At 34.8% G+C, this 13,553-nt stretch overlaps 1 protein-coding gene across 1 annotated transcript in view; it reads right to left on the bottom strand.

Moving 5' to 3' along the window:
* LOC118741606 overlaps positions 1 to 11,083 on the bottom strand; it is a 170,511-nt gene extending 159,428 nt beyond the window's left edge. Inside the window, exons 1-2 of the mRNA XM_036473624.1 lie at positions 9,967 to 11,083; positions 9,694 to 9,888 (exon numbers count right to left, since the gene is read on the bottom strand). Coding sequence (XP_036329517.1) covers positions 9,694 to 9,888; positions 9,967 to 11,083 — 1,312 coding nt within the window. The remainder of the gene's footprint in view (positions 1 to 9,693; positions 9,889 to 9,966) is intronic.
* Positions 11,084 to 13,553: the final 2,470 nt, after the last annotated feature.

The following is a 13,553-nucleotide window of genomic DNA, read 5'->3' as shown; positions in this document are numbered from 1 at the left end:
GTAATCACAATAAGGAGATCGCTGCATTATTGGCAAACAATGATAAATAAATTAAGAGAGTGGTGGACAATATTAAAAAAGTAAACAGGGAGAAAGATGAGCTGATTAAGAGGGTAGAAAAACTGTGCACGGTTAATAAAGAGCATTTTGAAAAATCTGCTGAAAGTTTATCTAAGCAAAGAGAGGAGATAATACAGGAAGTAAGAAAAGTTGGGGAACAAAATACAAATACAGGAAAAACTAAGATGTCTTATTCAACAGCTCTGAAAAGTGTCCCACCAATTATTGTCAAACCAAAGGCGAAGCAAGCGGTTGATATAACAAAAAAAGACTTAAATAAGATTGATGCTACTGATATGAAAATTAATAAGGTAATAGATAAAAATAATGGGTCAGTTGTTATTAGGGCAAACGACAATTCTGAGAAGGACAAAATTAAGAATACTCTGCAAAAGAAGTTAGACTTAGCGGTGTATGAAATTATGGAATCTAAGATCATTAATCCAAAAATTAAAGTCACCAATATGAGTGAGGAGTATAGTGATGTTGAAATAGTTGCCAAAATAAAATCTCAAAATGAGTTTCTTAAAAATGCTAATTTAAAATGCCTGAAGGTTTTTAAATAAAAGAAAAATTACAGTTCAAGGCACACCTTTAGTGCAATAATTAGCATTGATCATGATAAATACTCTGAAGTGTTGAAACATGCAAGACTTAACATTGGATGGGATCAATGTGGAGTATATGATGGACAAAATGTTAAAAGATGTTTTAAATGTCTAGGGTTCAACCACAACGCAGACACCTGTACTAAAAAGCTGAGGTGCGGCCGTTGCTTGGGGGAACACAAATCTGAAGAATGTGAGGTCCGGGTGGCCAATCCGGTATGTGGTAACTGTGTAGACGCCAATAACGATCTCGGATTCAAGCTAGACACTAAACATAGCATATTCAGTAAAGAATGCCCTGTGTACCAAAGAAAGCTCAAACTGCAAAAGGAGCGTACCGGCTACTAGCAACCAACTCTAGAGAATGCTTATCGAAAACCAACAAAAGACTTGAAGTTAATTTATTTAAATGTAAACAGTTTAATACATAATAAACTCGAAATAGATAGATTGGTCGAACTGTGTGATCCTGCAATCCTACTGTGTTCCGAAACAAGCATAACAGATGAAATTTCTGAAGCTGAAATTAGTATACCATCGTTCACAACAGTAAGATGTAACTCACACAGCAGGCACACGGGAGGTGTAGCTATGTACGTTAATAATTCACTCGAATTCAGAGTAAAATATAATAAATCTTTTGATGGTAATATGTGGTGTATTATCGTCCAGCTAAAAAATCTTGAGGTAAAGTGGCAAATAGGAGTTGTTTATCACTCTCCAAGTAGTAGTGACTCTGAATTTATTAAATATCTAGAAACAATAGTTACTGAAATATGTGATTCAACGACTAATAATATAATTGTTGGCGACTTTAATATTAATATGAACAAAGAATCGACATACAGTGCGAAACTAAAGGAGTTGTTTAGCTCTATTTCCATGTACCAACTTGTTGATTTTAATACTCGAATAGCTGAGATATCGGAGACAAAGATTGACCTTCTGTTCTCGAATGATAAACACGTTGTACCTAAGAGGCTTGATCGACACAGAATATCTGATCATGAGACCATAGTGTTTAATATTAATATAAGAAAAGAAATCTCCCTTAGATCGGTGTCGAAGATAGTCTCCTGGGAACAATACAGTGGAGAAAACCTTGTTAACTTACTTAGAAACTGTGACTTCTCAATAATTTTCCAACTTGAATTAGATGACATGCTGGCGTATATAAATTCGTGTCTGCTTAACTGTATGCAACAATTAACGTATGTGAAAGAAATAAATGTTAAGATAAGAAATAAATGGTATGATTATGAATTAACCCAATTAAATAAAAGAAAATTAGTGGCTTACAACTTAGCAACAGACTCTGGTGACTGGTCCGAATATTATAAAATTAAAAAAGAATACAAAAAAATGATAAAAAGGAAAAAAATTGAATATATGGAACATAAAATTATAAATAATAAATCAGACAGCAAGCTAATGTGGAAACACTTAAAGCAAACTATATGTTATAAACGTAATCAGGACGATATTACATTAATACACCATAATGGTCGGTATGTTGAAGACAAAAGACAAATAGCAGAGGTGTTAAATACTTTTTTCGTAGACAGTATAGTGGATATTAATAGCAGCATTGAGAACATAGAAAATAATGAAAATAATTATTATGATATTGATACTACATTTAAATTGGAAGAAATAACATTAGAAGATTTAGAACAAATTATTATAAAGCTTAAATACAAAATTGGTGGGAAAAAACTTATCAGTGAAGGTGTAATCAGAGATTCATTACCATACTTAGGTTACTTCTTGACAAAACTTATCAACAAAAGTTTAGCAGCTGGTGTAGTGCCCGAGGAATGGAAAGTATCTACGGTAGTTCCGGTCAAAAAGGTTGAGAACACAGTTAAGGCTGAGGAGTTACGACCAATCAATACCTTACCAAATCTTGAGAAGGTCTTAGAAACAGTGGTAAAAAATCAGCTGGTTGAGTATATTGAAACCAATAATATATTAATCAAAGAACAGTCTGGGTTTCGGGCAAAACATTCATGCGAAACGGCTCTCAATTGGGTTATATCTCAATGGAAAGAAGATTTGAGGGGGAAAAAAGTTATAGTTGCAGTATTTATTGACTTGAAAAGAGCGTTTGAAACCATTGATCGAGGGTTACTGTTGGGTAAGTTACAGCAAATAGGCATCAAGAAGGTTGAGCTGAAATGGTTTGAGAGCTTTTTAACCAACAGGAAGCAGCACACAGTCATAGGGGAAGTGTTGTCTGACGATTTGCTCGTGGATATTGGACTTCCACAGGGTTCAGTGCTAGCGCCTATTCTGTTCAACATTTATATCAACGATATTTTATCATCAATCAGGTATTGTAAGATAAGATTGTTTGCTGATGATGCATTGTTGACCATAAGCGAAGATGATTTAGGCGCAGCAATCCATAAAATGCAAAACGACTTGGACTCACTGTATATCTGGTTATGCAAAAATAAGTTAATGTTAAATGTAAAAAAGACAAATTTTATGGTAATTTCTTCATCTAATAAAACGAGTCTAGAACAACATGAGTTACATGTTAAGAACGAAAAAATTTCAGAAGTAACTACAATTAAATATCTTGGTATTCAAATTGACAATAAATTAAAATTCCATGATAACATTGACCATATTGTGAATAAAACGTCGAAAAAAATTGGATTTATGAAAAGAACATGCAAACATCTAAGTAGGAGATATAAAGCCATAGTTTATAGATCAATTGTCGAACCACACTTCATATACTGCCCTACTATTTTGTTTATAACATCGGACACGCAGATAGATAAGTTACAAAAAATGCAAAATAGGGCTATGAGACACATTCTTAACGCCCGATACGATACCAGCATCTCGTCAATGCTGAATGAGTTAAACTGGCTAAATGTGAAACAATTAATTTTCTTCCACTCAATGAAATTTATTTATAATATTAAGAATGGAGCCCTTCCAAAATATTTGAGTGACAACTTTAGGTATAGTAGTGACACTCACACCTATAAAACAAGAGTTAGGGATAATTTTAAACTCCCATTCTGCCAAACGGAAAACCTAAAGCAAGATTTGTACTATAAAGGTTTAAAAACATACAACGAACTGCCGGCAAATATAAGAAGCTGCAACAGCTTACAACAATTCAAAAGTCGATTATACCACCACTGCAAAATATATGTATAGAATGAAATGATAAAAAATTTTATTTTAAAGGATTGCTGCTTGATCCAGTAGAGAGGGTCGGCATGGAAACTAGTCCTTTCCATTCGCCCTGCAGTGCGGTTCAAGATCTAGATCCTTTCCAGTAGAGAGGGTCGGCATGGAGACTGGTCCTTTCCATTCGCCCTACAGTACGGCTCAAGATCTAGATCCTTTCAGACCACTTGTATAACAGGAATATTTAAAGATAGATTGGCTCGGAAACTAGTACTTTCCGACTGATCACAGGTTACTTTATAGCCTTTACATATGACCACAAAGCCTGAAGTGAAGTTGCGACTTGGAATAAAGTCCACAGCAATGGTACAGGAAGTGCGGCTCTGGAACTCGTCCTTTCGGGCCGCCCACCTAAACAGTACCCAACATTCGGGCTGCTCGGGATCCCGTCCATTCCGACAGCCACGGTCACACTTATAATTTAATTTAATATAATTAATAAAATTACCTTGTTTAAATGTATATATATTTGTACAGGATAAATGTTAGGATAGTCCTCTCAAAAAAATGTGTAAGAACAAAATATGTAGTGAAATAAGAATATTGTTTTCATGTATGATTGTGATCCTGTGATGTAATGTATGCATATATCAGTATAAAAACTATAAACCCAAAATTGTACCAAATAAAATAGTAAGCAAATATTGTAAATTTTCAGACTTGTTATAGGCCTTTAAAGGCTGTCAATAAATGAATAAATAAATAAATAAATAAATACAAATGAGAAAGTACCAACTAATTGTTTTTGCCTAAAATGTCTCTGCCACGTAAATGAGTTAGTCTCAGATCTCTGGGGACAATTGCTGTCATACCTGCTGGCATAATGGGAATGTTGCTCGTATTGAATTTGATGTGAATGACATGGATTTCTACGTACATATGCATGTGCAGACGAACAAATGTATGTATGTTTATGTACATAAGAATGTTCAGGCAAAGAATGTGTCAATTCGGCAACAGCATGTGAATGAGTATGAATGTGAATGGGGTGTCCCAATACCACTAGAGTTGTTTAGACTCTTCCCTTTTTACAATATTGTTTTTTTTTTCAAATTTCACTATAGGTATGCTAGAATGACAAAAAACGCTGAATTACGTAAACTTAATTTTAGGTCGTAGATTATGGTTCTATATACCGTTTTTCTAGATCAGGTCAATAAGAAAAATGCAAACTTTAACAAGGAAAAAACTTAAACAATTGAGGATTTTTTTTGCAAATTCCTCTGATCCGTATTAAAGTCTGTTCTTTTACAAAAGCATCGTGCTCTCAACGAAGAAAATTTATTGATTAATGGCCAAATGAAAATGCGTAATAATCTTTTTTTTTGATGAAATATGACTAGGGAAAAATATTACTCATAGGCCATGTGATGAAAATACTTTTCCCATTATACCTCACAAGTCTAAGTCTGTATAAAACTTTTTTAAAGTTTTTTTTTTTATTTGTATTGAAATTTTTTGTAATTTTAACCGTTTTGTCATTCTATGTTATTTTCTTCAAAAAATAATATATGTAAAAAAAAATATTTTATTCATATAAAACTAAATTTTTAGAAGTCTTCAAATATAATAGATAATTTTTGTAATCCTCGCGGAAAATATTTCTAATTTACATATTTTTACTGATGTCTGTAGATATATTCATGAAAAATTATTACCTTCAGTGAAATACCGGGTGATCATTTTCCGCAATGTTTGCATTTCATTGATTTCCAAAAAAGGAGGAAGAATATTTTTTTTATATTTTTTTTATGTATGTTACCGCATAACTTTGGACCACGTCAACCGATTTCTATAATTATTTTTGCATCGGAAAGTTAGTATCTCACTCAGAGGTGGTCCCATACTAATCTGGTTAAGATCCGATCAGTGGATCATGAGATATATATATATTTATATACTTTTTTAGATGAGAGTTGAAGTCGGTTTTTTTGCTAAAAATTATTTGTTTCGTATATTGACAATTTTTATCTCGACTGGTGAATACCTTTATTATATTTGGAACACAACACGTAAAATGATCACAGAAAGCGTTCACACTCAGTAAAAACGGACGGGAATTGATCAATCGCTATTCATTCACTGATGCTAGCTGGCATTTGCTGCAGGCGTGAATCATTGCCGTAGTTTAGTATCGTATTAATTTTAGGTCGAAGTATTTTGGTTATTCCGAGAACGATGTTGTTGTTACTCTAATTGACATTTACAAATTAAATTTGTTTAGCATCCCTGATTCATAGGAAGAAATCGTTATTTTTGCGATATCAAAAGGCTAAGTTTGTTCTTCGTAACAAATTTCTAAGATAAATTACGTTTAATCCACGAAGTCATGTAAAAGTTGTTTTGTATGAATTACTGCAGAACTTTAAGGCATTCGAAAATTTTTTAACCAACTTCTGCGTATTATTCGACATAGCTATCACCTTCACTAGGTCTTTTTAAGATTAAATTTTTACTGTTACACAGTGTTTTTTTTTTGCGGGAAAGCACCTTAGCCTAAAATTTACATCTCTTTCCAAATATGAACTTTTGCGGGCCATGCTAATGATTTTCTGGACAGTCTTCGAGCTCTCGTGCTACACTGAGAATACTCAAAATATGTTGCCGCTAACTTTGCTAGAAAAAAATTTAGTTTTTGTGGGCTGGTTGAAAAATTAACCAAGGATTTTACTTATGTTAAAACCTAATAACAATAAGTATTACATAAATTGAATATGTGCTCTCGTCAGCCTACTTACTCGCTCTTATGTCAGGAAGAAAATGCTAAAGTTTTCAAAGATATATTAGATCATAGTTTAAAATGATTTGCCAGCAGTAATATACTTCATTTTATAAAAACGTTTTCCGGGAGCACCCTTTATAAATTACATTCCATATATCTATCTACGTAGTACGTACTATGTGCTTTTCAAATCTTTTGTTTTCTCCTCCAATTTTGGTTTTGCATGAACTAACTCACACTTACTAGTATGCACCCTTGAAATGCTTACAGATGTACATACATATGTATACACTATTACTATTTCATTCCATATTCCATACATAAGAGTATATGTATTTGCACTTTCCGGTGAAAACACGGCACTGTTTGATTTTTTTTTCCAAACTCCAATGTACTTCAAGAAGTGTGTATTCATCACATTTTTGGAGTATAAAAGTAGTTTGTTTTATCCGAAATTGTAGAGGTATTATATACATATATTCTGTGTTCATATGGAAAAGTAGCTTATGTCGAAAGGCTGGCTTTAGTATAAATCGGCATTCGTAGCATACGATTGCGAATGACTCACTGGCGCTGAGCTGTTGTAGAACTTTTGGAAAATAAACGTGCAAGAAGTAGTTCCGATACTAGCAAGTCAATATTCTTATTAAGTCTAATCAAAAAATTCCTTGCCGTTTAAAGAGTAAAGGGAATGCCTCATTATACTAAAGCCAGCCTTTCGACATAAGCTACTTTTCCATATGAACACAGATATAAAAAACTTCAAATTAGTTTGCAATATGTTTGAAAAATAAACGAAACAAGTCTTAAATTTGTTCGAAATTTTTAATGTAAATCATTATCATTTATTGCATACACAAACTGACAACTAAAGTGAGTTGAAATTTGTGGAAAATATGATTTTATTTCTAGTATAAGTCCTACTACCTTATGGAAGTTGACGAGCAATTAGAAGAAGCTTTTAAACCTGAAACAAATGTTGAGATTAATAAGAAAACGCTACTGCTGCACACAAAAAGCGTACAACAAGGCTGTATTTTCTTCAAAAACGGTTTAGTCCAAAAAATATTGCTGTGATATTAATTCGAACAGCTAGGGTTATTAAATATCTTAACCCTTCTGCACGAGTTCAGAACCACCCAGTGTAAACAAACTGTGGATCAAAATTACCCAACAGCAAAATGAAACTTTATTTCATACTTTTGACTAAAAAAATTCAAAATTTATTTCTTTTCTTAAGCATTTAAGTCGCTCTCTTCGGCAGCATATGTCAAAATGGGACACAAAAGAATTTCGGGAAATAAGTAAGAAGACTGTGACCAAGCAAAGGGACTAAATTGTGTTCAACCTTTATGTGTTTACAAAAAAAAAACCATGCAAGACTTAACTAAAAAATATATGGGGCCCGGGACATAGAGATATTGCAGGAAACTACAGAACCGATCAGCTAGCCAGAAAAGGTACAAATTTTCCACTGTGTGACAACAAGAAAAGATTGGTATACCTATGGCAAACTACAAGTTAAGGATTAAGTACAACATTATTTAAGAGGCTAATAGGTCACAATCACTACGAAACATTTTTATAAAAAATTTCGCAACAACAAGTTTATTTAGGGGACTGAGCAAAAAATTTGCTATACTTATTAAATTTTTTGTTTATCGAGGTTCTTTATATCGAGTATTCACTGTACTTGTTTGTTTCGATGAACTCACTTATTATGGCCACAGTTCGCCCCTAGGATAAACTAAAGAAACATCAGCCACGAGGGAGCTGTAATTTCGACTACCCAACGACTGCTTCCATATAGAGAAGCCTCACGAATTTTTCTTGTCTAGGGAGGTTACTGGTTTGAAAATTTGCGGAAACTTTGACTCCATAACCAAAGCGAGATGATTTGGCCGAAAAAGTCCCAAGAGAATATCCAAAATCGCAAAAATTAGGCAAACGTAATTTGTGACACGTACAGTTCGAGGATGCGTGACAGATCAGGTGCAGGTGTATATGGTCCCGGCAGCAGACTACCAATTTCCTTGGGCAGGTGGCCCATAGTGTTCCAGGCTGAAGTTTTTGCAATTCTAAACTGCGCTAAATTAAATCTAGAAAAGGTGTTGAAAGGCCGCCTTTCTAGTTATCTTTACAGGTAGTCAGGAAGCCATGCGGCCCTCTCAAACTGGATGCTAAAATTCAAAGAGGTTAAAGACTGCTTTAGCACGCTTAGAATTTGTTCAGCTAAAAATAAAGTAACCCTTTGTGGGCCACTTTGAGAATGAAGGCAACGAGATCGCTGATGAGCTGGCTGGAGAAGGGTCCCCAGCTGCCTTCTTAGGGCCAGTATCATTCTGGTGGTCTTAGTTGGTCCTCTACGAGAACCATAATAACTGAGTGGCTCTTTTGCTACCCTTTCATTATATCAGATGTTGTTCAACTAAAGATAAATGACATCAGGCTATTCTTCGGGTACCTAACTGGGCCACAACCACCTTCGATTACATCTGCACTGAATAGGTGTTATCGGAGGTTCAGAATGCCGGATCTGCATTAAGAACGAGGCTAGACAAAGATTCATTTATTTAAAAGGTCCAGTTTTTAAACCGTTAAGAAAGGAACCCGTTGATAGTCGGGTTTAAGATTCATTAGGGAAGCCGAGGGTGTTATGGGAATACTGGGTTACGGTTGATCTTTAAAGATGCAAAATACCTTTTACGTCATAGTGTCTCTTGTTCTTATCTTATCTTTGCTTAGACAGCTAAGGAAAACCACAATTGAGGGTGTACTAGTATAAGAAAAAATGTCGTAAAATGCCAAATGTATATAAAAAAAAATCAAAAGTTTAAAGGTTCCAAGTCGATTACGTACTTATAGTCAAAATCTACTGTACCGCAACCGTAGAGATTTTACATGAAAAAAATCGCTTTTTCTTGTAGTATTTTCATTATAATAGAACCTGTTTTAATTAAGTAACTAAAATACTGAAGCAGATTGAGAATAACAACATCATTGTTCAACAACCCTTATCCTAGTTATATTTGAAATGGCAAATACTTATTTGCATAGATGTTTTTTTTTTGTGTGTAAATTTTCACTCACCTGGTGGCATAAAGCGACGACTTCCTACCGGCGCCTCAGCATATGGCAAGCCCAGATATTGATCAACGTCACGTAAACCTGTCGACGAATGAAAATTACGAGTGATGCCCATTAGGCGTCCCTGTTTGATGTTTATCTCTTTGGTGTATTGTAGTTTCTCGGGCACAATGTGACGCCGCTCATTTGTGTGCAACACTTTATTGTATTTATTACGAGTGTTGTTGTTGTTGTTGTGCTTGTTGCCATTAGTGTTATTATTATTGCTAGTATTACTGGCTCCCACAGCTGCTAGTTGAACTGAAGTGTCATCAGCAAAATTAGAACTTAAGGCAACCTCAACAGTAGCAGCCATAACAGCAGCTTCAGCACTCTCGGCAATGCCGGCACTCGAAGGAAGCGGCTGCTCGACAGGATTGAGTTTGTTGCCATTGTAATTAATTTCAATGTGGTTGTTATTAGTATTCTTTATGTTGCCTACATTGTTCATAGTTTGCTTGTTATTATTTAGGCCATTGCTTTCGTTGTTACTACTGCCACTGCTGCTGCCGACTTCACGCTCTATTTTGTCCAGCATTTCAACACTACGAATATTAGTTTCGAAACCCTCATTGCTGCTGTTTTTAGCTGCCGATTCAACAGCTGCATCATTTGCAAATAATTTTGCTACATTCGCTTTAAAATCGTACGCCAAATGCTCGGAGTTGACGAGATTCTTGGAGTTTTTTAAATTTCTCGCATTCAACTGCTTGCCGCCAAAGCTTACCGTTGCCGTGGTAATGGAAGCGTTAGCAAACGGAATTGGGGTCGTCACTGTGGTCGATTCCATGTTCAGCGCCGCTACTTTTCGCATTCTTCGCATTCTACTGATTCTTGCTTTGACTGTGTTGGTGTTGGTGTTGGTGAAGCTTTTATTAGCATTATCTTTACTTTGCTCAATGCTTCCTGCCTCCAGTGCTCCAGTGACGTTCGTGTACGAATATTTCGAATGTGACCCATTGATATCCGCGCTGGGCTTACTGATTGGCACTTTGCTGTTATCCTCTGCCGCCAGGCGTCCTTCACTTTCGCTGTCAGCTTCCGTCGACGTCGGCGGGGCGGCTGGCATTTCCTGCTGCTTGTCTGATTGTGTAGGCATTCCGGCTGCACTTTCTGTCACCACATCGCCCACCACTTGCCGCTGGGTAGTAGTCATCACTGTCACTGTACAACTTGTAATAGCTTTTTTTATTGCATCAGTTTCCACCGGCTGTTGCTGTTCCACACTGCAATCATTGCCCGCTTGCAGCTGCCTTTGTGGCGTACGATTTTGGAATATTTGAATGTTTTGTTGTTGTGCAGCGTACAGTGTTGCCCCCGAGCAGCCATCACCATGTAGGCGATGCTGTTGCATACTGAGAAATGTCAGCAAAAATAGCCAAACCGCAGCATAGCTAGAATAACAGCGCCAATGCCAACAACGTCGGAAATACATTTTGGGGCACGCGTCGCGCGGCACAGTTCGGCTGGTGGTGTTGGTGTGAAAGCCTTCAGTCACTTTGTACTTGGTATTCGTAGTGCTGCCGGCTGGTGATGCTTTGCGTCAATGGCAGCTTTCGAGGTCACTATTTTGAATGGGCGCACAGCAGATGCTCAGTTTTTTTTGCTATTGTTTGTGGATTTTTTTGTTACACTGCTATTTTGTGATGCAGATGCTTTGTGATTATCTGCGCTACTTTTTTTTGTTTTGTTTTGTTTTGTATTTGTTTCCTAGGCTTTATTATTTTCGTTTTCTTATTTTGGTTTAGTTCGATTTTATTATTGCTTTTTGGCTTATTTGCTTTTCACTGTTTTCTTCAGCATATGTTTTTTTCAGTGTGAAACTTTTCCGTTTTATTTCGTAGCATCGGCACATCACTGTCACGTCCAAATAGCGCGGAAATTCCGTTTTCGTTTTCATTTCACTATTTCTATTTTTGTACTGCATATCGTTTATTTTTATTTATTTTTTCTATCTTTCGTTGATTTTGGTTTCCGTTTTCACATTTTGTGCACTTGCGAAAAGTTTCATTGATTTGCTATGACTTAGACCAAATGGCTGTTGTTGGTGTTGTCATGATATTATTTAAATATTTGTACTCTTTTGGGATTTCCTAAAATCAATGTGAATGAAGAGTAAATTTTCAAACTTTTCACTAATTCTGAGTGCTTCTCAAAATAATTATTCATTGGAAGAAGATTAATGCGTTTGGTAATTTGTATCAGTGGCGTAGTTCTAGTTTTGTTTAAATATTTGTACGCGTTTTATATGTACGCTTGGTTAGATTGAATTCTGGAAAATTAATAAGAAGTATTGGCTTTTAAGTTATATACTATTGCACGAGTGTAAAAAAAAAGAAAAAAGAAAATTTCTTGGTATAACTATAATCAACTTCCCCAAAAAAGGATAAAATATTAATTAAAGAAATGTTAAAAAAACACTAGCTATTTTCCCGGACCTCAACCCGCCTGAAGTTCAGTTTTACGTTATAATTACAAAAACAACAAAAACGAATTGAATTGTTTCGCCCGAAACAGTAAATTTTGTTAAAAAAAATGCTTATTATCTGAAAGTTTCAGAATTATGGTAAATTTTTCGAATTTCCACAGAACTAATTGTTTCAATATAAAAAAAAACACAGTTTAATGTGGTCATAAAAAGATGCACAAACTGATAACGCCTTGGACTTTAATGGTAGCTGCCGAGTCACACAGCATAGCGGCATAGTGGAAAGTCAAAATTTCATTTATTTTTAAATTACTTTATGATACTTGCAATACATTCCTGACAATACATAAGTATATTAAGATAAAAAATAACATTTATTTAAGAAATAAACATTTCAGTCGTTATGATGAAACGTAATTTAAAATAGCAATATTTACTTACAAATATTTACATAATGACAAAAGGTCTTTATAAACCGAAAATTACACTTTTTTCTGTAGATACAGAGGTCAGAATGCAATTTATTTCCCTATTAAGGTAAGTAAATTTACACTGAAAATTAGTCGTTTCAATTTGTTAAAAAGAAAGATATTAAAGAGTAGGAAAAGTAAAGGCCGCTGAATGCCGTTATGCAAATACTTACATATTATTTTTTAAGCCTTCGGAAATTAATGGGTTAAGTTGGATAGCCATGTCTTACCAGTGTTGCCAACTTGTGGGATTTTGTTTCTCATTTCAGTCATTGTTATTTCTTTTTATTCAAAATATACGGAGCATTCCAGCGTAGCGGATGGGACTTTTAAGCTCGTTTTTCCTAAAATTTTAAGTAATTTCTCTTTATCCCTTAATTTGACGAGTTTCAAACTGAGCATCTGAATTCAGATATCAGTTTAACAGGAAGCTAATAAAGTATAAAACTTGATTATAAAATTAACTCAGAAAATTTTAATTTTCCAAGGATTGAGGGCTGCAACAACGCCGACACTCGCCTATCTGATTTGATGGACTCGTTTCCCAATTTTAGACAATTTTTTGTTTGAATACTTTTCCTCGAAAGCACCCTTTTTTCCTCTAAATGACCTTCGAAGTTTGCCTTGGACTCTTGTCATTTACAGGTTGAAAAAGGCACTTCCAAGAAAAAATATACAAAACAAAAGTTGCGTATTTATGTATGTCCACAGAATCCGAATCTGTAGTGAAAGAGAGATGCAAGTGTAATAAAAAAAAAAAGAAAATTGACTTTCGGTTAGTTTAACCCACTTACGGTGGGTTACGACATTATAATTCATATTTTTTCATTTGCCAATAAAAAACACTTTCACTCGTTTAAGAAGTTCAGAACGAAAAGGTCATTTAGAGGTTGAAAAAGGGCTTCAGAGAAAAAAAGTATCAAATT

Source organism: Rhagoletis pomonella, unplaced genomic scaffold (assembly GCF_013731165.1).
Source record: "Rhagoletis pomonella isolate Grant_MI unplaced genomic scaffold, Rhpom_1.0 Rhpom_scaffold_00001, whole genome shotgun sequence".
In the NCBI taxonomy this organism is placed as follows: domain Eukaryota; kingdom Metazoa; phylum Arthropoda; class Insecta; order Diptera; family Tephritidae; genus Rhagoletis; species Rhagoletis pomonella.
The sequence above is the reverse complement of the archived record's forward strand: the minus strand, read 5'-3'. Positions and strand labels throughout refer to the sequence as shown.